Genomic DNA, 24,543 nt, shown 5'->3' with positions numbered 1-24,543 from the left:
CCACTATCTTTAGAAGAGGAATTTCTACATGCTTGCCAAAATGACCACCTTTCCTATTTTCCTGAAATTATGCCACTATAGCAAGCACTCCATCGGACCACAGAACAGGGAGAACAAAAAACAGGAAAACCAACTTCAGTAACACAGACAATGGTATCTTCTTGGAAAATTGCAACCCCATCCATAACATCAGATGTAGCAGGAACCCTATTTGTTTTTGCCTAAAATATCTTTTCCTCCTTTTATATAACAAGATACTGCTATGACTCAAGTTGTTTTCCACTGGGCTTAAAATAAAAAAGTACCTTTTACAATGCAAAAGTCCCAAACGAGTTTCAAGTTGAAAAGTTTAGTGCCGTTCAGGTTAAGATTTCAGAAGGCTCTTGGAACAGCCTTTCAGCTTCAATGATTTATTGCAAGCTCGTAAGACCTAAACTTACATACAGTTTGCTGGTACCTTTTAACACAGCTACCACATTTAACCAAGGCGATACTGGCTTGCTCACTGTGGAAAGGCACATTCCATCAGTGGCCAGACCAAGCATTTTACACAAAAATTCTGCCCTGTAGCAAGGATTTACACAGATCTGACTGTAATTTAACCTCTTTTTTTTTTTTTTTTTCAAATTGCTTGTGCTTCCTCTGTATGCAACAGGTGATTGATAGAAAAGGAGAGCGATTACCCACACTCCAGGAAGCTTACAAGCAAAGCCTGTAATCCTGTTACCAATAATGTACAAGTTTCACATGGAAAGAATCAGGATAGAGGAGGGTGAGATGGACAAAGGCAGCAGCAGCAAGAGAATCAGAAATTGTTCTAAACTTCTTGAAAATTTTAAAATGCTTGTCCAAATAACTGACAGATGAGAGAGGTGGGGAAGAATTTGGTTTGGTTTGTTTGTGTGGTTGTTAGGGTTTGGTGTTTTTTTGACAAGTGGAACGAAGGAGGTAGATCTTTACCTCCAGAGAGTACAAGGTTACCATGACTGGGTTTGGGGAACACCCATCCTGCAATGCCAAACACTTGGATACAACATTTATGCTACTTCCACTGACTTCTGTGATGTCCATGGGATTAGAGCGAGATCTCTGTTGCAATCTACCCTTCTCCCACTTGCCTTTAGTGCTGTACAAATCAAGCTCAAGAGATCTACAGAGAACTAAAGAAACTAAAACACAAGACAGCAAAATAGGTCTCAAACTTACTCAAATCCACAGAACAAAACAATTTAGTCTACATCACATTTTTAAGCTGTTGCAGGTAAAGGAATCCAATAGAAAACTCTGAGGAGCTGAGTTTTAAGCCTTTAAACACTGAACAAAGAGCCTAAAGCAGGCGTTTCCCTTCAAACAGGCAACAGCTAAGTTAAAGTGAAGAAGTTGATGCTACTGTTGTATTTTCAATGCTATTTTCAACATTATAGAGGAAGGTGGGGTTTTTTGTTCTATTTTTTTAACTACCACAAGCACCAAAGGTCAATACTGAAACAGGTTGGAGAGAGCACTGACGAAATGACAGAGAAGTGTGACTTCTCATTAGATTAAAACAAGTCAACTTTTCAACTCCCAGATACTAAAAAGTCCTGTCCACTCAAACACCTCTGGCTGGACAGGAACAGCAGGAATTGTTTGTGGTTTCAGCTGGCCATACAGCTTGTTCGTGCCATTTCCAGAAGAATCACACATACACAATAACTGCCGACGACTGGAGGAGTAAATCCCATCTAACCCAGGGCGCTCGGCCATCCATGTGCCAGGTGAACTGCGACCCCTCCACTGCCAGCAGACTGGCCTAGAAATGCAGCCCTAAAATTAAGTACTTGCCTCCATACTGGGAGTTTTTAAACTGTCATTTAATCACCTATTAGTATCACATTACTTTTGAACATCTACATTTGAAAGCTTCCTCTTAAAAAATATAAACAGCTGATTTTACTAATCTGAAGATACTGTGTATTTTTAACAGCACCAAGGCATATTGAAAATCAGAAACTTGAAACCTTTTGGATGTACTGATTTTTTAACCCTTTATTCTGAAGACTTTGGCCGACAAGGACTATTTACTTCTGTACACTTCAGTTAAACTTCCAGTTCTTAAGCGTTTACCTGTTGCAAAGAAAAGAAAAGCCATTTCTTGCTGCAGAAAAGTGAGCACATTCACCTGAAATAGGGTGTTTTTTTCTAAACATCAGTAAGTTTTTTATGTCCCACAGGTGGTTGAGGGCTGGCTGAAGCCTAGGAATGGTTGCTGAAACTCTTTGTGATGTTAAGTCACAACTCTCCAGTAAGAGGACCTCTGATGTTCAACAAGCCAGCACTCTCCCCAGCTGGAAGCTTTTGTTTTTATGACTGCCATTTCCTAAAGAAAACAAGAACGCATTTGCTTTACTATCTCCCCATCCTTGTCAAGTCTGGCCAGTGCTTTTTGCAAGTTAAAAATACAGTGTGGAAAAGGACAGCAGGACTCAGAACAGTATGACAGCACAAACCTTGTTTTTTTAACAGAGCAGGCCAAGAGCAGGAAGAGCTCCAGACAACCTACTGCCTCCACAGCATTACTCTAAAGGCACCATATCCTGACCTAGTACAGTCTTTTGGAATCTTCTTATGCCCAGACTGAAGGCAGAAATTTTCTTGATGGGAATAGTGAACTGTCCTCAGCCCCCGATTCCTTAAGAGACTTCCAGGAACAGGCTTCCTGCTTACCTCTCCTCTGGGACAGAGGGATCTCACTCACACTCTGCAAGGATGCCACCAGCCCCTGTAGGGTCTCAGGCGGTTAGAAATGCTTTGCCAGGAGACAGTTACGGAAGCCCTGGCCTTCTATGCTTTGAAGGATATGAAATATAGAGATTCATCAAAATGCAACTTCTTAGCCAAGTATACTTCCTGTACCTGGTCAAGTCCACTTTAAGACCTGGACTCAAGCTCGAGACTACAAAGAATGACAGGAACATCAAAATAGGTCTCAAACTTAGTCAAATCCACAGAATAAAACCATTTAGAGTCTACATCACATTTTTAAGCTGTTGCAAGTAAAGGAATCCAAAAGAAAACTCTGAGGAGTTGGTTTCTAAGCCTTCAGCTAATGAACAAAGAGCCTAAAGCATGAAGCGCTCCCCTTCAAACAGGCCTCAGTTATGTCAAAGTGAAGAAGCCAGTGTTTCTGCTGTCACATTTTTGATGTTATTTTCAACATTACAGGAAGGTGAGGTTTTTTTGTTCTGTTTTCTAACTACCACAAGTGCCAAAGATGTTGGACTCCAGCTTTGTTTTTAACAAAGCAAAGACAGGGCAGATGCTGCTGGAAAGCACCTTCCTGTGTTAAGTACGCTCAGTATCCCCGCTCAGCTTAGGTCTGGAGATTATAGCCATCTTGCCTGATGATTATGTTCCTTAAATATCAGCCTTCCCACAGAATCATCTTAATAAGAAGCTCCCTTTCTTCACAGTGAACTGAAATACTCTATCCAGGCACAGCTACTGGCACTCCAGGGCAGAGCAATTTGCAGAGATTCATTCTGAATTTTAGAATTAGCAGATCATGTTCCAATGAGGGGTATCAAGCTATAAAATCGTACTGCATTTTGTGGTCAGACACTACAGCAAGTATTACAAAAAAACACCACTAACACAAACAAAAAAATGTTAAATTTATTATTTTAGTTGCCCCCCGTCTTTTCCTTGTCCTTCATCTGTACTTGGACCTCTCTTTGTCTTTTGATTTTTTAGGGCTTCTGCTTCTGTCTGCTTTTTTATCCCAGTCTCTGACTCGGACATCTTCTCTGTATTTGTCTTTCTGTCTGCTGGAAGTGTAATCTCTGTCCTGAGAACGGCTGCGGCTCCGATGCCTGTCTTTCTTCTCACTCTTGGTCCTCTCCCTACAGCGTTCTTCATGCTTTCGGTCAGAATCCTGTCAAAGGAATTGGACAGAAATGCGGTTACAAACAAGAGGGGAAAACACACAGAGGCATGAAGAGAACTAGAGAAAAGTTGAGCATGGCTGGTTCCTTAGCTACAACTGGTACTACCTTAAAGAGATACACATCCACGATGATTTTAAAAAGGTAACACAAAAATACCCCACTGAAACCACCTGAAGAAGGTAAGTTTACAAGTAAGTTTCTGTCGGTGTTTATGGAAAAAGGCATGGCTGTCCGGCATGTTTCTTGTACTGCCCAAGGAGCTTTAGCAAAAATTGGTTATATCAGGGATTCCATTCAGATAGATATTATCAAACTCTTCACAAGCATCAAACAAGTCTGTAAACTAGATTTGGATTTTGGATTTGTATTGGATTATGTAACCTAAAAAATGTGTTATCCTTCTCTCATCCTTCCAGAGAGGAGTGGGGCGGATGCCTTCTGATAATGGCCCAGCGGTTAACACCAGGTGGGGCAGTGTTTCTTATCTCTTTCACCACCCCTCCATCCTCCAGGGGGACATCTTCTGATAATGGGCCATTAGGGCCCACCAATGACATGACACATTCAATCATCACATTGTGAGATGCTCCACACAGTGGGGGAGGAGCCAGCTGTTCCTAGCCAGATAAAAACTGGGACTGAAGGACACAAGGTATCTGGCTTTTCCTCTGGATTCCCGGAGGAAGACTGGACCAATCTCATCACCACTGGACTTCCTACAGGACCATCTCTACTCCAGAGAACCACAACTGTTACTCCAGGAGGACTTATTTGGACTGTTTCCAACACCCTGACCAACAGGGTGCCAGGTCGTATCCCTGACTCTGTCAGGGTTTTTCCAGGATTTTTGTTTGCCTCCTTGCTTGTTTTTTTGTACTACTACATTTGTATTTTCCTTTTTTTTTTTTTTTTTTTTTTTAATATTCCTAGTAAAGAACTGTTACTCCTATTCCCCACATCTTTGCCTGAGAGCCCCTAATTGAAAAATTATAATAATTTGGAGGGAAGGGGGTTTGCATTCTCCATTCCAAGGGAAGCTCTCGTTTTCCCTGGCAGACAATTGTCTTTCAAAACCAAGACAGGATTTTTTTTACCTAAGCAATGTAAATATTTCCATAAGTTTTGATTCAAGCCCCACAGGCATTCCAGTGCTATGCAGATGCATAACATATTTTAAGACCTGCCTGTAATAATTGTTAATGGCCTAAATTCTAGGCTTCAGCAAAATGAACAACCTGACAGTTTAATGTAACTGTATGTGCTAATAGAGAGATACAATTTTATGGGATTTTAATAACAACACTGTTAAGCACAGATCAATATGAGTTAAGTAAAATGTCTGCATTAATTCACACAGTATTTCTTTCCTCATTTCAGATATTATATTTCTAAGGATGTACCATGACAGCTGCCTTCACAACTGTATGGTTAAAACCTATACTTTATGTACAAACAAGAAAACTTCATTTATTTAAAAGAATGGTGAAAACTATACTTTAAACAGAGATTTTATGCAGAAAGCCAGTGACTGGGGTGGTTCCCAGAGCAAACACCACCTTTAGAATGACATCGATAATGCTGAAATTACTAGGGTTACAGTAAGCAACATAAACTCTCTGAAAAACAGACACACCAATAATCACAGGTTTGCTCTGTAACAAAAACATTCTGCTGCTGCTGGGTACAGTAATCTCATTGGTGGCCAAATGCCTATTCGACATCTTTACTGTCAAACTTAATTTCAGTACAGATTTTAAAATCCAGATCCACCAAAAAGACTCAGTGGTGCTTCCAGCTGCTTTTAAGAGCTTTGTCCATCCATTCTCAAAATGATGCACAGCCATACTACTCTTGTACCCAAAAGCCTCCCACTTAATATGTTTGAAAAAGCCAATAGATTTCAAGCCCCTCTGTGACAAGGCTGAGTAAACATCAGACATTGGACATACTGGTGGAGGGATAGACAGGAACAAGGTAAAATAAAAAGAAAACCAAATGGTAGGCTTGGTGAATGGCTGCCTTCTAACTGGTTTGTTGCTGGAGCTTCCTCCCAGCACAGGGGAGAAACACGAGAAAGGCAGGATGGCATTCCGCTGAACAATCTACCAAGTAAACACTGGCGACGAGGCTACCGGCCAGGTGGAGGTTAGTGAACATTTCAAAATGCAGACAAATAGCCCACATTGAATGCCATGGAAAAGGACAACTTGCTGAAAGGATCAGAAGTCATACAAGCATTGAGTTAAACAATCACAGTGACCTTCACAAAAGCATTTAAGGTGCAGGTGTACAGGACAAGTCTGGAAGTGACACAACAAAGCCACCACAGTAGCTAATATGATGACAATGTAAAGCAAAAAAAGTGTAATTTGAATTAATAGAATGAATTGCATCTTTATTTCTTGCCAGCATAAGTTACATTTCCCCTTAAATAAGATTTTCCATTTAAAACTCTTTGGCATAGAAAAAGGTCAATTTTTAAAACACACTAAATTACTAAAAATAATGGTATTTTGAAACCAAATTTTTATGCCCGAAAGTCAAAAAACCACTGTTTTGGAAGAAGAAGAAAAGGATTAATACTTAAAACCAGCTTTCTCTTACTGCTGAAATTTGTGTTTCTCAATCCAGGATCACAGCCTCTCATCAGTCAGTAAGTGACGATGACCCCAGTTCTTAATCCAGCACTGTACTGGAACACACATGAGGAAGCAAATAAAAGAAGAGGGAAAGACCCTTCTCTGGAAGTTCATGGCTGATTTTGCCAAAAGTAGTAACTTGCTAAATAGCAGTCGCAGGTGAAAGAGCTAGAAATATCATGGCCACAGAAGTAGAATGCATATGCCACCTCCTACATACTCTAAACACACTAGCTAAAGGTTAAAAGGAACAAACAAATAGAGAGAGCCTTTTCTGGGGGGAGATTTTGAAAAAGCTTGACCCTGAATAAAAAGGAAAGCGTGTCCAATAAGCAGTAAGTAAAAGAAGGAAATTAAAACCAGAAGAATCAGCACCTCTGCCAAAATCATGCACTACAGAAATCTGAAATTGGGAAGTCCCTATGTTTCACAAAAATCTATTGGATAGGCTGTAGTACTCTGCAGATCCAGTTTTCTTAAAAAATAAAATCCAAGAGAAAACACATGGATAATACTGGAATGTGAACAAAGTCATAATACAGATCGCAGGCACAAGCGTGTCCTGTATTCAAAAAAACTCCACCAAATCCTATTCACAAACCCACATGGCAGCCCACCCTCCTACCCTAGACCCACATCCTGTTACTTACAAAAGCAAGCCCCAGCACCCTACCTCTTCTACCCACTGGAATGAAGTCAAACAGCACAAGACTCAAAAATATATTCTTGAAACATCAACACAGAGGCCAGAGATTCAGGAAACGGGTGTCAGACCAAGAAAAGGATGAGTCAAAATATACTAAAGAAAAAGAGTAATACCAGCAAGAGAACAGAAAAACAACTCAACATCATGGAAACTATTGAGAAAATAAAACCCCTCCAAGTCATAGCTAGAGCTGATTGCACAAACTGCAGTTCCAGTTGCCAGCACTTCCCATTATAAGCCCCATATCTCTCTTAATTAAAATCTCTGCCACACTATGGACTCGTGGTGGAAGTTTCTGTACAAAACATGGCTACTGTGGCCTTTGGCTGATGAGCTGTGGAAGGTCTGCTGCTGTTTTATTTCAAAGTTCTTACCTCAAATACATTCAGTGATTTACAAGACAGGGTTAAGGGAAAATGCTTTGTTTGCCTATACTAAAAATGCTACCATTCACTAGAAAGTTTCCCTGCTGTTATACTTTGTGTTGGACTCAATATTCACAGTGAATATATCCACCTCAGGAACATGCCTGCTTCCCCTTAGTTTCACATATTATGCCCAAAGTATGAATAGTAAAAAATAAAACAAAATTATAAATTTGTACACGCTAAACAGGATTTGTCACCTAAGCTGGCTGCAGGTTTCACTAGAGAGGCCATGCCCAAAATACTGAGTCTGTGAGATTGAGTATATGCTGCTCAGTATGTGCATATTGTACAGTACACACTAACGAGAATATTCAAATCCAGAGAGAAAAATTCTTTCCAGAAATTAATTTTCACAGCTCCAAGAGGGAACTACAATGCTTGCCAACAGAGAATAGAATTAAGCCTCCATTTGTGATTTCAGGCATAAGAAAGCTAAACTACTTACAGCAAAATGGGTAAAAGTGACTAAGAGAGAAGAAAGCTGTGGGAAAGAACGTACCAAAACACAGCACCAGCAGACTGTGAGAACAAACCACATCAAGAGCAGGTGACCAAATCACAAAAAGATACACATAAACACAAAGGAAATCACATAGACAAGCATTAGTTCCACAGGTGTAATTTCTGAAGCATCAGAAATAACTATTACCACCAAAAACACCTGTTTCAAGAAGGCTTAAGCAACAGTTGCAATCAGCCAAACAGACAGGAGAAAGTCTAAACCAACATCAGTCCACACCTCTTGTATGCACATGCTGCAGTCAAGACTTTACCTACCTGAACAAGCCCCTCCCCTCAAAGGACTCTGACTGAGTTACTACAGCGCCAAAAAGACTGTGTCCATCAATGAGCAATAAACAGGGCTCACTGCTGGCTCTGAAAGATTTTAATTGCTGATGTTCATGAGAAAAATTATTTTCAAACATCACAGCAAGAAGTGATGTCTAAGAGCGGAATCGTGTAAGCTTTGTGTACACAGAACCTTCTGCAGTACTCGAAACTCAGGATGGGACAATAGCCTTATTTGTTGTGGCGGAAACTTTCTCACTTTCTGCAAAGTTGCTAGAAGACAGCTTTGCTCTCACCCATAAAGACTGCACTGTTAAAATACTGGGGTTTGGTTTTTTTTCTTTTTCAGCTTAGCTCAATTCTTCCTAATACTCACTTCAGTGGTGGTTAACCCTCCACTTTCTCCCTGCAGACTTTGTTTCAACAAAACACCATATCTTGAGTATCCTAAGTTCACAGAAATGCGGGAATGCTGTCCTGACAGGCTGCAGCAGAACTAATGAATGACAGAATTATTGTCTCCTGGTGCTGTTCTCCACAGTCCCAGCCTCACAGCACCATTGGCTTGCACATTCCAGATGCAAGCAAACCCACATGCAGATTTTACACAAACACTTCCAAAACAGTTAAGGACAAACAGAAAAGGATGATGTAAAGGGACTGTGTTCCCAGCTCCATATAGGAAAAACCTACATATGATGGTCTGGCAAGAAAATGAGACGCAGTCTACAGTCATGAAATATGATTGACTTCTACTGTATGACAAGGAATATGTGAACAACAGGTTCAAAGTGCTGAAGATCCTCAACTTTACAAGAGGCTGCACTGCCTCTTCAGGATGTTTTGGTAAAAATCCATCTAGACATGCCAAGCTTCCAAAGTCCATGAGGATTTGGAAATCCTCTTTCATAATCAAATATTAACATCAATCTTCTGTGGGTTTACAGCTGCTGTATTTTACACAGGACTTTGCACGCCATGTCCTTATTCAATATCAGACTTTTCCCCTGGCTTCTTTTATGAGGAAAACAATGAACAGGTATAAAGTTAATGCATGAAGAGTCAAGTACCTTAGATTTTTTGGTCCTCTTGTCATCATCTTCATCTTCAGAGTGGTGATGCTTTTTCTTCTTCTGTTTTTTAGCCAAGTGAGACTGACTTGTGTGAGACTCTTCTACATCCTCATCCAGCACAAGGTCATACTTGGCACTGATGGTGCTGGTTAAGGACAGATCTGTTTCCCAATATCATAAGGAGCAGAACACAACAGCCCAGGAAGCAAACTAATCCCTGTTCATCTGACAAGAGTTTACCAAGACTGAACATATATCAGTCAGAACACAGCTGTACACATCGAAAAAAAAAAAAAACAGCTGTGCTAAAATAACTGAAATTTGTCCTGTCAAACAGTATAGCCAGGCTGCATTCTCCTTTCTTTTCTACATGTGGATATCTGAACAATCTATGGTATTTTCTCTCATGCTTACCACAAGCAAAGACAGAATTTCTTTGAATCTTAGAGAATGATTTAATTACCAGAATGGTCTCATTTCAGATGCAGAAGGTCCCCTCTGAAACTACTCACAAACTCTGTTATGCCATATGACATTCCAGAGCTGTGGGCTTGGAATGTTATTTACCCGCACACAACATGGATGTGAAACAGCATATTTTGATTTGACTAAATTCATCAGAGCGAAAACCACAAAATATTAAATTCCATCTGAAACCCAAATGGTTATATGACATAGCAGGGAAACATCCATTTGGCAGGCTTTAAAAATAAGAAGTGTTTCCCAGGCTGTTTTCATAAACTCTGCTTAATTAAAAAAAGTACCTTTGACCAGGAAAGGATACTCTTGCTTTGGTTTTACCTTTTCTTTCAGAGCAAATTTCGAAGATTTGTCACGTTCCTTCTCATAGTCCTTGAAATCTTCTTTGGTATACTGCCCACCTGTCCACAGAAAAATATATTCATTTCACTGTAACCACAAACATAACCAAGACTCACAACCATCATTAAGTTCTGATGATGATTTAGGGGCTCTTTATAACCATAGAGAGCTCCACAGCAGGATACAGTTTCAGAAACAACACTGACATCTGCATAACAGAGCAGAAGAGAGCAGGACAAGCTGTGATGTTCTGTCCTCCTCTTGCTTGCAGATTCCATTACACAACATCCCGCTTTCTCCTCCTTCATGTCCAGAGGAGAAAACACATGAAGAGGATCACAAAACAGGATTCAGCAACGGCTTTAGTCCCATTTCTATTACAGGTCCTATAATCACACTACTCAAAATTCTGTTACCATGAAAGTCCATAGACTGTTCTCTTCATTAAATGACTTTTCCCTCTCGTCTGCACTGAGGGGAAACCTTTGAGACAGCTACAGCTCAAGAATTCAAATGGAGAACTACGAAAAATAAGCTGACGTCTGGATTTAAAGAGGGACACGACAGATTTGTTTCCACGCACGCACTGAAGCACCAGCGCGCCGATCAACAAACCGCGGCAACGTGCTGCCCTCTCACGGCCGCGCCTAGAACTGCAACACTCCCTTCAGGCTACGCCCGAAACCACTTCCGAGGATGGAAGGTCACTTTTTGGGTACCATACACGCATGAGACGACAACACAGTTAGGTTTCCAATATTTTGGACAGTTTAGACCTCAGATAAAGTTTCCCACGCAGGCATTCAATACAGGATGCCTGCAGCACCTGGCATGGACAGAATACAGAGTCATCTCAGCTCTGTGCAGGACAAGTGCCAGTACTTCAGTGTTCATGGACACAACCCTGTCAGAGAAAACTGCATGCCAACAACTGAGGGCTGACTGAATTTTTAGAAGAAGACACAAAAAAAGGCACCAATGCAATGCACAGACACCTCTCCAAGTCCAGTATTTTCCTCATGCCTCCAGTAATCAAATAACCACTGTATCCACTTCTTCCACCACCCCTTTCCTCCCAAAACATCCTCTAACACCTGAAATTGGGTTTTACTGCCATGCAGTATGTTCAATCTACAGGAGGTGACATGCAGAAATCCCTGGCCTGAATACTGACTTTTTCTTGTATACACCTGACTGTCATACAGTGAATAAAGAAACTTGAAAATAGCAATATATTGCCATATTATTTTGCTGAAAAATAATATTAAAAAAATCATGTCCAAAGTTTGAGACAAAAAAATGCTTCAGTGGCAAAAACACATTGGCTAAAAAGGTAATCAGTAGTAATGCAATGTTCATGTAACAGTAGGAAACCCTTGTACTTTTTCTTATTAAGCAAATGAAGGGAAGAGCTAACAACTGTGTTGCTCTATTTATTACAGTATCAGAACATTTTATATGCCTGAAGATGAGACGATTTAAACTCCTAACTCTTTATACAACTTAGAAGTCATGGCTTATTAAGTTATGAGGATCAAAGAATTGCAAATATACCTACCTTTTCCCTTCCATTTAATCTTTGCAACAGACTGGCTAAAATCCACATGTATCCGTCTGTCATCTATCAGCACATTGTCCATTTTGAAGTAGGCTTTCTCACAGTCTTCCTCCTGATATTAACCAGGAAAATCTTGAGTCACAATTATTTTATAGGAATATTCACTGAGAGCTCAAACACAAATTCAACTGGCATACATTTCTTTCTGAAATTGCCTAAAGTACCACAGTTCTTGAACTGTACCATTTCAAAAGAAAGTTAGGCTTTGTCTGAATATCAGCATTTCAATTCCCAATTCTTCAGTACATTTCACTACTCTAAAAATTTGTCAATCCCGCTACACATTTGGCCCATGTAATGCATTAATGGAAAACAGGACAACTGATAAAAGTTCCATTTTAACTACGTAAGTAGGCTAAAGAAAAGTGTTTTCCTCACAGATGAGAGCTACCAGCACATACAAAGCTACACACCAGGAGAACTATCATCATCAATCTCACAGTAAGAGCAGTGTGTTGATACAGCAAGCATCATCTACAAGCCCAGAAGAGAAAACTACTGTACACATGGATCTATCTCATTCCATACACCCTCCTTCCTTTATGCTGCACACTCCTAGCATTCCTTTCTTTAACTCTTGAATGTCTTAATGTGCTCTGGGGAAAAAAAGGGCCTGATCCCCTCCCACTGGTTTCCAGACAGCCTAAGCACATTTTTTTGTACTGGCTCCTGAAACAGCGAGACTTAAATGCTTGCCTCACTTAGGACCTACAACTTCTATAACTAAGTTATAGTTTCTCTCAGTAAGAGAAAATATTAGCTATTCCACACTTGAAGATGTCAGTGTTTTTCCTAAATGGAAGTCTACCAAAAAGATGCTTTTACAAGTAGGATTTACATACAGTTTATACCTAAACCCCATACCTTTTCAAACTCAATGAAAGCATAACAAAGAGATTCGCCAGTCTTCCAGTCTCGGATCACTTCACAACTGAAAAAATGACAAGAAGTTAAAATGTCAACACTGTTGGAGCCAAAAATGTAGGGTAGGAAAGAGTAAGAGTTCAAAATATAACCCAAAAAACCCACAACCTACAAAATCGAAACACTTTGAAGGTATTTAAACACTTGATTCTGAGATCTCCTATTGCAAGAAAAAAATGCCTGAGACAGTGCTTTGAGCAATTACATTAAACGCACACATGGTTACCATGAAGCACAGAACTAGAGATGATTTTCTAATCAGCAAAACAAAATATATTTTCCAACATTACTGTTCGTTTTTAGTTTTATGCATTTCACTATTGCAAGACAAGAAATTTCACATTCAGTTTTCTCTGTCATTTTAAGCAAATTTTAAACAAACATCCTGTGACAAACTTTCTCTTCTTAGCAAGCACCTCTTTAGCAGCCCATCTTTTTATCACGCAGGTCTATGGGCAATAAATAAGCCTAAAAGTATTGAATAAGTAGTGCAAAATGGGAAGAATACAGTATTGTCTCAGTATCACACAATCCTTGTACTGGACATAAGGATTCTGACTACAGGATGCTGAAGGAGTGCACACACAGGCAACAAGGGCAGGATATGTGGCATTCAGGGGAGAACAATGTGAGACCTCTCCCACGTGTAGAGAGGAAGCGACAAATCAAGATCTGCAATCAAAAAGATGATCAAGGATGAAAGAAAAAAAAAGCTAGGGGGCAAAAGAAAAAAGTGCACCATAAGGCTACTCAGACAAGCTATAGGAATTCTTTGCAGCAGAAGGCAGAATGGTTTTGTGCAAGAGCCCTCCTGCATGGATTATTCAGAGAACTTATCTGAAAGTGGAAGGACCGTCGAAGAGTGACAACTCTGACAGAGGAGCAAAAAATGAGAAATCCTTAGGGCATAGAGAAATCTTGCTGAGTTGTAAGAGTGGCACACAACGCCAGTTTCACCAACACACACAGAGTGTGATTTAGGATCTATGAGCCTGCAGGCCTGTGTGCCAGCACTGCACAAACTGCTAGAAACTCCAAGCAGAAGACAGTTCTGAAACTCTGTTTCATCCACCTGAAAACACAGGGTCTACTCTGGACCACCTGAATAAACTTAAGTGCACTAACAAAGTCAATATGCTCACGTGTGGTGATGATGATGATCCATTCCATGAAGTCTTTTGAAATCCCTCTGCAAATTGTCATAAACTCCTACACCAAAGGCTTTTGGGGAGATTAAGCAGCAAGTGCATAAAGAACATCTTTGCATTGATAAACATGCAAAAGACCAAGTAAGAGTAAACTGATTCAAAGCTTGCTGATGGTACTGATTTGTGCTGATTGTGCTAAACTGTTAAAGGTAGCAAAAATAGAGAGTGAAGAAATCACAGAAAGTCCCTACAAGACAGTAAGACAGCAAATGACCATCATGACGTAGATAAATACAACAAGATAAGCACGGGTTGAACCTTAACTGTATATTGTAAAAAAACCCCCAAAAAACCAAATGAAAAAACCAGCTTTAGCATTCACTAGAAAAGGAGCTGAGAGTAATATAGAGAACAAAACTGTTCCACTATAAATCTGTAATTTCTTAAAAACTGTGTGCAGTGCTGGTTCTCTCATCTTGAGATGAAAACAAAAGAACAGGGAAAGGACAAGAAAAGTGAATCAAGGTAATTAAGTGTCTACTATGAAGAAGCATGAATATGTAGGTTAGTGCTCTTAGCATGGAAAAAAAAAAACAACAACTTTGATGTGTAGGATAGAGAGAAAGCAAATTTCATTGCCCATCCTGTCTTTCAATAGCAGTACTAGGAGAAATCAGCTGAAACTAGAAGCCAAGGTCAAAACTAAGAAGGGCAGCAGGAATGAAGAACACCTTACAAGGAGTGTGTCAGATACCACAGATGTTTGGCACTTTATCTCAAACCACATATACTCTCACAGGGAAGAAAAACCCAGAGACTTTATCCACCTCATGGAGCATCTGACACAAAAACTGCTGAAAGGATTGAGAGGATGGGAGGCAAGGGAGGAGTGTCAGATGCTTTCTTGGTTCCCACACGTCCTTAGGCTTTCCTTAACACCACTCCTGGGGACAGGATAATCATCTAGCCAAATCTGCCTTTGCATCCCCGTTGTTGTGGTCTCTATCCAAACAGAGCATAAATCTCCTGAGACACCAGACTACTCCTTTACAGCCAAACCTTAACAGACTGGGAGGAATCAAGTTCAGTTTCAACAAAGAAGGTTTTCTCTTCTATCATAATTACCTTTTAATGGGACCAAATCGTGAAAATATTATCTCCAGGTCTTCACCTGTAGTCACAGGATTCAGTTTACAAACAAACAGTACATTTTCTGGTGGCTTGATGTCTGCATCTGGTAAGTCTCCCACCTGGGATACAGAAAGAAGACATTCATCACTTCTGCTCCCTACAGGCAGCACAGCACACTGGGAACACATCTTTTGCGTGAACTCACATTCCTATCACAAAATCAAAACCAAATAAAATATTTTTCCTACTTGATGTCACAAAAAAAAATGTTTTCTATAGAACCTAAAATTTCTTATTTATTTGCAATTCCACCGCTGGATTTCATGAAAGTTCACAAATACATTCTGCTTTGCTTTTTCTGTTCTTAGCATAACAAACAGTTCTAAAAGGTAGAAGCGTACGCATTTTGTGCCTACAAATCCTCTGCAACATTGTGGCCAGATCTGCTTGATCTTGGAATTAGTCTCTGCTGCAAACTATTCGCCATAAATTTGAATTTGGTAGTTGTAAGCAAGAGAGATGGATTTATTCATCCTTCAATAGTGTGCATCCTTTCTTTAATTTTCTTTATTTCTTAAAAAAAAACAAAACAAAAAAAACCAAACCAAAACAAAACAAAAAAAACCCAACCAACCAAAAAAAAAACAACAACAAAAAAAACCACCCCACCTTACTTCAAATCCTATTCATAATTTTTGTTACTATGGGATTTACCACTGTATGCACTGGGAGGAGTTTGTCACAAATTAGCTCAGTTCTCTCCCACACATATTAAATCTTTTCCAGGACTGCAAATATTCCAGCAGCATAATATGTATGTTACATTTTTTAACTGGATGCATTTCTAGCAACTTTTTAGAAAGCCCACTGGCCCGCTCTGACAAGGAAGTATCACTGGTTTTATCAGAAAACCACATGTGTGCTCATGCTCAATCCTTCAGTTGTACAATAGATATTTAATAGGAAATTCTGAAACATGACATAATCACCAGATAGGTAATTTCAAGATAAGTAGTACACATCCTCCTAGATTTAATAACATGCACACACACTGGAATAAGATCTAAAAGGTAAAAGGTAAATATAGAAAGTTGTTCACCATTTCCAGAAGAATGGCACGAGTTCTTGCTTCTTTTTCTGCCTGAACTTCCTCTATTTCATCGGCAGACCGTCCTTTCATGTCATCAATTTCTTCATCTGCTCCTATTCTGCCACTCTGAAAAATGAAGGAAAGAAAAGGCAATTTATTACCAAGCCATGGCCAAAAATTCTTTCTCACTTGCCAACTATTACTTGGATGACCTCTCCCCTCGCCCCTCAAGACATGAAAAATGCTTAAGCACTGTATGTCTGGTTGTAGAACTGGGCTTCCATTCTGTTCTTCCCACTTAGACTACAACAAAGGAAAAAAAGATGTTATCCTCATATTTCAGGCACTGTGAACTATTTCTGAACTTCCATGACCAGTCTGAACCCTATTCAGTGAGGCATTCTAAATTCTTTTACATACACCCACCTAATACTCAACATCTCACCCACAAGTGTCAACTCATTTCTAATCCACGTAACTCCTGCCACAAATGAAGGTAAGGAACACTGCAAATATCTGTTGTGTCTAGCAAGACATTAAACAGAACATAGCACAATGATAATTTTGTATATATACATATATACCTAGGCAGGACTGGAGGTTTAATTTTTTCTCCTCACCAGCATCTCTAGAATGCTGCTTTTCTAATAGACATTTCTATGCTAAAAGGGGTAACCTCAGACAGGTTATGAGAGGAAAAAACTCAGTGCAAGTCTTCACATCTCTATGCTGCTGGCAGTGAGCTACTAAATACCTTATTCTTAACATATCTGAAGGTACATCAGAGATTAACCACAGTGCATACATACTCTAAAACCCTAATTTCAATCTTGTAATTGTATCTATTAAGCTTGAAAATAAACAATATTCTCTCTAGTTAATTAATTTGTTACTTGAAACAACTATTTCCATACAAGGCAATAATCTCATACAAATTCTGTAATTGCATACCATGAGTAAATTATTAATAATTACAATTATTTTTTTAAATTTCTTCTTTCTGAACAGACTTTCTGAACAGTAGTATGTGTGCTTACACATATAACTCTAAGAATTAGATCACTTACACTGAAACACAGCCTATTCACATTTAAAAGGAAAACAGCAGTAACCATTTTAATATTAATAAATTTAGTTATATTTTGTCTTCTATCAGAGTATACAGAAAACCAGTAATACCTGCGTTGAATATTCTGAATGTTCTGCTTATCTACACTTTAAGTAGAAACCTAAAATACAGCTTTCAAACATAACTCCACTGGAGTCACAGGGGAGAGCACCCAAGTCATGCTTTCATCCTTCTCTTGAAAGGTTAAGTAGTAACCTTATTTGAAAAGTATTTGATTAAACACAGCAGTAGCTTCAAATAACTGACAAACATTTGACATATCAGAACTCAAGCTGGCACAGTAGAAGAACACCTCCTGCATGAAAAAAGGTGTAATTCTTTTAGGACATAGATTTGAGAGGCAAAATCTTAAGGACTGATTTCTTATTTTTACCAAATCTTTTCTGGATGTTAATTGAGATAAACTTATTTAATTATTTCTTCCAACTTTTCCCTGTTGTGAACACTCACATCAAGCTGCTCCTTCGTAGGTTCTGGTGAGCGATCAGGAACACACAAGCCAGGTGGATCATCAAAGGGATCATCTAAAATTACTGTATGATTTATCCTTAGAGAAAACAAAATCAACAACAGCACTGGTTACATGCAAGTAAAACTTTGTTTACATGACTAACAGCATTTCTAGCAACTAAAACCAGCCCCACTAATTCTCAGTTGTATCCCAAACAGCCAAACCTCCTGTGTGCTTGTAAATTCTAGCACTGATGATTTTGTAATGGCAACATGGCTGAATACTTTCCTACATACTTGTTTATTTAGTATTTGTTTATTTTACCACTAGTGTTTGGGGAAAAAGGTGTTTAAGACAGCACATACAGGTCACCTGACATCATGATATTCATCTAGTTTCCAAAAAGAAGTAGATTCATTCAATTATAATGTATTCTTCAAAAAGTAAAGTTAAAAGCGGTCGCACCTGATATCTTGATATGGGATAAAATCCTTATCTACAAAGGTTTCATTGATTGTCTTCAATACATCCATGCCTTCTGTCACTTCTCCAAATACTGTATGTACACCATCAAGATAATCCAGGTTTTCCCCTGTGGTAATGAGGAACTACAAAAGAACACAAAACTAGGAAGAGTAAATAGAAAAATTCAGGTTGTGGTTTGTTTGGTTTTTTTTTTAACCTTAACACACTCCTAGTGAATTCAGTGGGGGAAAAAACCCTCTTCCCATTTTTTCTAGAAGATTTCTCTGAGAACATGGTGAGCCAACATGCAGCTCACAGCCACAGCCTGAGGAAATGTCCCTCTGCAGGAGCCTGTGGGTGCAGCTCACTGGACCCTTCTGTGAACTGGTTTGAATTGGTAATCAGGCACAAAACCAGAGGGGCAGAGGAGGAGCAGAGAGCTCTCTGCTGGGGAGGTCTGGTGAGCAAGACCAGCAAAGGTTGTGACTGGCATTACAGCTGATGAAAAGGAGAGGACAGAAAGAGCAAGGCTGCCTCTTAGGAGCTGAGCTCAAATCACATGTTTACCAAGCAGCATTTGGCAGTTACTTTTCCATAAATTTGGCAAAAACTCCCATAGTACTATCTTCACCTAATTCTAGACTTTTTTTCCTTTCTTCCCACAAACCCTTGTGTCCTGAAACACAGGATCCAGTAGCATTGAGATAAGAACTAGCACACACTGACTTAGGTCAACTCAAACTGGCACTGGAAAGTATCTTATCACAAATAAAGATCTTTCACCTTAAGACAAAACTGAAAACATGAAAATTGACATCAACGCCAGCTAAAACTATGAAAATTGGCAACAACAACAACAGCTGAGAATTTAGTACCAAATTACAGAGGGCACTTGGTAATGGAGGAGGGAGGAAGAGGCAGATATGCACAAATAACAGGAGACAACTGCTGCACCCACACTTTACAGTCTGACTGCTAACATCCCACCCTTCATGTTCTCTACAATACAGTTAAGACTGGTTAGTATTTGGTAGAGGTTACACTAAGCTACACTATACTTGTAAGGCAACTCCATGTAGCGCCTTTTTGATTTTTTCCCCAAGGAAGAAGCTGCAATAATGTCCCTGGGAACTGCATTCATTCCCACACATGTGCATACACACTAGCAGGTGGCATCTTAAATATAAATACAGGCATCATCTCCTCTCACTGAATCCCCCAACCACGCCATTTTATACATACAATGCAAGAAAGCAGCATAATTATCTGTATATATGACAAGCTCTAGCTTGAATAAAACCCTACCTTTTTAAAAATTGTTCTTTGATTATTAAAAATCCTTCTTTTTAAAAAATTAAAATATATGGATATTACAAGTGAGGTATTTTAATTCAAAGAAGTGATAGTGCACCTAAAACAATAATAATTTAGAAATAATAGCATTCTATGACCTTTAAATATAAAAACCGTTACAAAATAAGTAAAAAGTATCACCTACTGCAAAAAACTTCGTGTGCATGAACAGCAAACAGAACAAGACCACTTTCAAAAATTATTTTATACCAGCACTGGGGTAAAACTGTAAACTTACATTATTACTGCACACTTTCAAGTAACCATATAGGAGACACTGTAATATGATTTCAGTTTCCAAACTAACACAAAGCCATAACCAGAAAATATCACCATCATTTCAAAACTCAGTTTTCTTAATTTTCACTTCCATTTAACTACAGAATGTTTTTTCTGACCATTTTATGCATCAGCAAAAAGACATCAAAGCATTAACATAGAGAAATAAATAAAGGAAAAAATACAGGACTGAGTACTAGCAAATAAAATTAATCTAGGACAGGATTTGAATCTGAGCATTTTAATTCCTCTATATGTAACCAAATACCCACTGGCACCTGGAATGCTACGCAAAATATTTAGCTATGGTGGGTTCTTTAACATGTTTTTTGACTGTTTTACCAGATGACGCTATTTACAAGACAGTGTCTTTGTTCTGCAGCTTTTGTAAACTCATGGAACGTCTATTTTAGTTATTTAGCCATGTACCAACACCATATGCTGACCTGTGATCCATGCTGATCACTGCCATTGTTCACCATTGACACAGTTCCCTTTTTCTTGTGCTTGATTCTTGGCACCTTTTCTGCCTCAAAAAATCTGGCTTGATCACCATACAGTTGGCTAAAAAAAATATATATAACAAGCGTGTTACAAGAAAAAAGAATTTTTAAAAGTGAGCTAATCAAACATTGTAAAACATGCCATTGTAAATTACATCTCAAAAAAAATTTACATTTCACAATTACATTAGGCTTTCATATAAACCTAGATTTTACATTGCACCTATGAACATACTTTTGGACCTGTACACTTTCACAGTTTATATTACAAGGAACAAAAAATTTTTCTCTGGACACTTCACAGAGGCTTTTTGGGGGGTGGGAAGGGTATACGTATATATTTTTGAATACAGTATTTAACAGTTTTCTGAGGCATGAAAGAACTACAGACTTTAAGTAGGTTCTGCAAAAATAAGTTATTCCACACTGTAAAAATGTAGTTATTTACATCAAAAATTTATCTCCCAAGAGAAAGAGAAAACCAATACATCTCTGTGCAAAATCAGTTCATCATACAGACAGGACGACATACAGTAATTTGGGATATACAGGATATAGCAAATTGTTGCATTATTTTACATTTTTCGTGTCTAACCCTGCTATCGCTTATTTTGTCTCACTCTGTAAACTGATGGAGGCATGGTCAATAACCATATTTGCCCAAATTGAAGGACAGTGTTGTGTTTAAACTTATTTTGCTAAGCAGGTTAGCCTCTATGAAGAGAGGATTCAAATTAAACTTTGCCTGCAAGAACAGAAACTCCAGTTTCACGGACTGCAACAGTAGCAAACAGGTACAAAAGATGTACTGACCTTCTCCATGCCAGTGCCAGACAGGATCTGACACTCTCTCATCACACTGTACTTCCCCATTTGTCATGCCAGTAAGTCTCAGAAGACTTGTAACACACAATAAACCTGATTTACTTGTGTGTAGAGACAGCCCAAGCCTGGCAAGTTTACCTACCTAGACTTGCATCTGCTTAGCACAGTTGCACTGCTTCCAGGACCACTGCAGTGTAATTCTGGGATCCATGAGTTCTAGTTTTGTATTTAAGAGGCTCTGACAGACTGACTTAAAAAAGCCAACACCAGTCTAGCAACATGTGTCTGTTGCAGCTGAACTCCTTTATTGCTGTATATTGTGCTCTCTGTAATTTTAATTCTACTTTAATAACTATTTCAAATGAATCATATAGAACACGTGCACTTTAACTCCATCCTAGCTGTTTGAATGATTTCTTCAACTCTTGTCTCCATGACCACTGAAAACTTCTTGAACAAACAAGAAAAGTGATTTCCTTGTAAATATTCAACATGACTAAACCAAAACTCAAATAAGTAAGGAGATCACTTTCTTATACACAGAGGAAATCAAGTTAAGCCTCTATGCTTCACTCACGCTCGATTTAGTACATTTTGTTATAATAATAAATGTATTCACAATGCAAATTGATTGTCTTCTACAGAGCATTTAGTTACGATGCTTTTCTTACCAAACATGTAGGCATTTGCCAGCTTTTAAACAGATAGAAATGTATGTACAAGTTGTTACCTGTAACTTCACTTCGAAGGTCAGAGACAGAAAAATGTTCAGGAAAAAAACAGTGAGTGGCCAAAGGCAGCATAGAAATAAGAAATGTATCTAAGTATGAAAACCAAAGAAGCTTATGCATCGACGTTTTTATTTGCCACCACTAATTCTGCCCCAAGAAAGCTGGAGACAATCTCACTGGAACTCCTACTCCCGTACACAAACTCTCTGTTGAGATGTATCTATCATTTTTACACATAAACACTTACCAAAATATGGATTCCCCTCCACGGCCAGTTCCCATGGGGTCACCAGTTTGTATAATGAAATCCCTCTGTCACAAAGGAGAACACATAAGATACTGCTTTCATGTTTGTGATTTTAAACCAAAGAAAAAACAAGGAATAGAGAATACTCACTTGTACATTATAAATAAGACAATAGTTGTAGTACTTGACTTTGCAGAGCTTCAGGAAATTCAGACAAGCTGTAAGAAATCATACCAACACTTATGACGGAAACCTCAGACACAATAAGAATAGATATAACAGAGATCTAGTTTAACGTGTAGAAAAGCGGTTTTGGAGTGGATTGTGTCGAGACTTATCAGGGTACAACTTATAAACGCAGAAAGACTCAAAAGTGACGTAAAATTTCCTCCCTTCCTACAAATCATCTCTAGCGATTCAAAGAACCTGAAACACGGCTAGCTATCCAGAAACGCACGTCCTCCCCCCGTTTCTTTACTAACACTTGAGAAAGAAGCTCCCGGTAGCGCTTCGATTTAGCAGCTATTACACTCCTGAGCGCATCCCCCCGGCCCGTCCCGCTCGAGGCCGCCACCGGCCCGCGCGAGGGGAAAGCCGGCGCCGGGGGGGTCAGGGGCGATCCCGGTGCCGGGGGCCCGAGAGGGTCGGTGCCGGGGGCCGGGCTCGTACCGCGGGGCCGCTCCTCCGTGTACAGGTCGATGACCAGGTCGCCCACTGTGGTCTCCAGCAGCACCGCCATGGCCGCGCGCGCCTCGGCCCGGCCCCGCGCCCAGCGCGCCCTCTGCCGGCGCGGAGGACCCCGGGGGCGGGACGGGCTGTGCGCGCCGTCCCGAGGGCGCGGGAGGTGGGACGTGTGGAGCGTGCCAAAGTTAGGGTGGAATGTTCTTTCGTATGTGAGATCCTTGTGTACTTTCGGACAGAACAATTAGGCTGGAAAAGACCTCCCTCTGAGATCCAGTGCAAGCTGAGAGCTAACTGGCACACCCAGTCGCTCTTTGAACGCCTCCAGGGATGGTCAATCCACCGTGTCCCTGGGCAGTCCTTAGCCCTGTCCGTGCTCTTGTGAGCTACCGAGTCACTCTGAACTGTTGTGCCCAAGCACAAGAAGCTGGACCTACAATTATGAAAACCTGACAGACCCAAATTATGTCTCCACCACTGGGAGATATTGAAATTCCCCCATCTTCATCACACAGCCGGTGACCATAAAGCATATAGTTAGTGACTGTAAAATCAAAGAGGAGCAGGCATCAGCTAAGGACTTCAATAAGTGGAATCATTTAAAAAGGAAGATATTTGAATGTAATCCACCTGTTGTTCAATTACGGAATGTGCATAGAAGCAATGCGATTAAGTTAATTCTGGTTCACTTGATAAAGCTTCCCAAGTATCTGCTTTACTTAGTGCCCTTCTAGGCTGCTGCAAGGCCCCAAAAAACTTTCCGAGGGAGCGCAGGCAGTCCGCAGTCCTCTCAGTCTCTTGTGCCACAGGCTGGTGAGAACCGCACACGACAAGAACAGGGACACTGCCAGCTTGTAGTTGAAACGAACACCTCAGGTGCTCTGGTGCCCAGGGTGGTGGAAGAACCCTGAGAGCAGAGGCATGGGAGGATGTGCTGACACACTGATGAGCTGTGCACGGCTCCTCACACCCACAGAGCTCACATCTGACACGGCTGACGCGTTCCAGTGCCTGCACTGTGCTCTACAGCATGCTGGCAGGGCACAGCTGCTCGTAGGAAACACTGCAAACCCGTACTTTTCTGAGGCTGGTGCCTTGCAGGCCCACAAGCACATCTGTGTGGTGTTCCCTGTTCTGGTGCGGCATGTGGTCGTAGCTAACTCTCTCAGGCTGTACAGGGGTGCTTGCCTTTCCCCGTTCTTCAAGTTTTCCCTTGGAGGCTATGCATTGTTTCCAAACAGGATTTGTCACAAGCTGAAGGAAGCCACCTCTTTTCAAAATTGGTGCAGTATATATCGTATTTATATGTCAAGCTCAGCATCTGAAACAGATGAATAAACACAGTGTATTGTGAGCAAGTGCTTCATCTGCTAGGACTTGGTCCAGAACCCACTGAAATGTCATTATTTTTTTTCCCTAGGCATTTAAAGAAAACTGTTGTGCAGGCAAAAAAACACCCCAAATAAACAAACAAACCACAAGAAAACCCCTCCACCCAATATGAAGGCTAACATCTATTCATTGTCTGTGATATGCCGTATCACATTCCCAAACCAGTGTTAAGAAGACATATAGAGGGTTTGTT

At 40.0% G+C, this 24,543-nt stretch overlaps 1 protein-coding gene across 2 annotated transcripts; it reads right to left on the bottom strand.

Moving 5' to 3' along the window:
• Window positions 1-3,629: 3,629 nt before the first annotated feature.
• PPIL4 (peptidylprolyl isomerase like 4) lies at window positions 3,630-23,045 on the bottom strand. 2 transcript variants are annotated; one of them, XM_040060577.1, is made up of 13 exons: window positions 22,947-23,045; window positions 22,428-22,495; window positions 22,278-22,342; window positions 20,418-20,535; window positions 18,340-18,482; window positions 17,874-17,970; window positions 16,304-16,420; window positions 15,199-15,323; window positions 12,866-12,932; window positions 11,942-12,053; window positions 10,346-10,442; window positions 9,559-9,697; window positions 3,630-3,913 (listed from the first exon to the last, which is right to left on the bottom strand). In XM_040060577.1, exons 1-13 carry the CDS (start codon window positions 23,014-23,016, stop codon window positions 3,692-3,694), a joined length of 1,440 nt encoding a protein of 479 aa, XP_039916511.1. In that variant the 5' UTR covers window positions 23,017-23,045; the 3' UTR covers window positions 3,630-3,691. The 2 variants fall into 2 exon arrangements, with proteins under 2 accessions (XP_039916511.1, XP_039916512.1); XM_040060578.1 differs by having other exon boundaries at window positions 22,278-22,369; window positions 22,947-22,964.
• Between the last annotated feature and the right edge of the window lie 1,498 nt (window positions 23,046-24,543).

The sequence above is a fragment of the Hirundo rustica genome, chromosome 3, assembly GCF_015227805.2.
Source record: "Hirundo rustica isolate bHirRus1 chromosome 3, bHirRus1.pri.v3, whole genome shotgun sequence".
In the NCBI taxonomy this organism is placed as follows: domain Eukaryota; kingdom Metazoa; phylum Chordata; class Aves; order Passeriformes; family Hirundinidae; genus Hirundo; species Hirundo rustica.
The sequence above is the reverse complement of the archived record's forward strand: the minus strand, read 5'-3'. Positions and strand labels throughout refer to the sequence as shown.

Excerpts from the sequence above, each read along its gene's own strand:
- PPIL4 (XM_040060577.1), bottom strand. The coding sequence starts at position 23,016 with ATGGCGGTGCTGCTGGAGACCACAGTGGGCGACCTGGTCATCGACCTG. Across the intron at positions 22,343-22,427 it reads GTCTTATTTATAATGTACAA|AGGGATTTCATTATACAAAC; the intron begins GTGAGTATTCTC and ends CCTTTGTGACAG. Across the intron at positions 10,443-11,941 it reads GATTAAATGGAAGGGAAAAG|GTGGGCAGTATACCAAAGAA; the intron begins GTAGGTATATTT and ends TTCTGTGGACAG.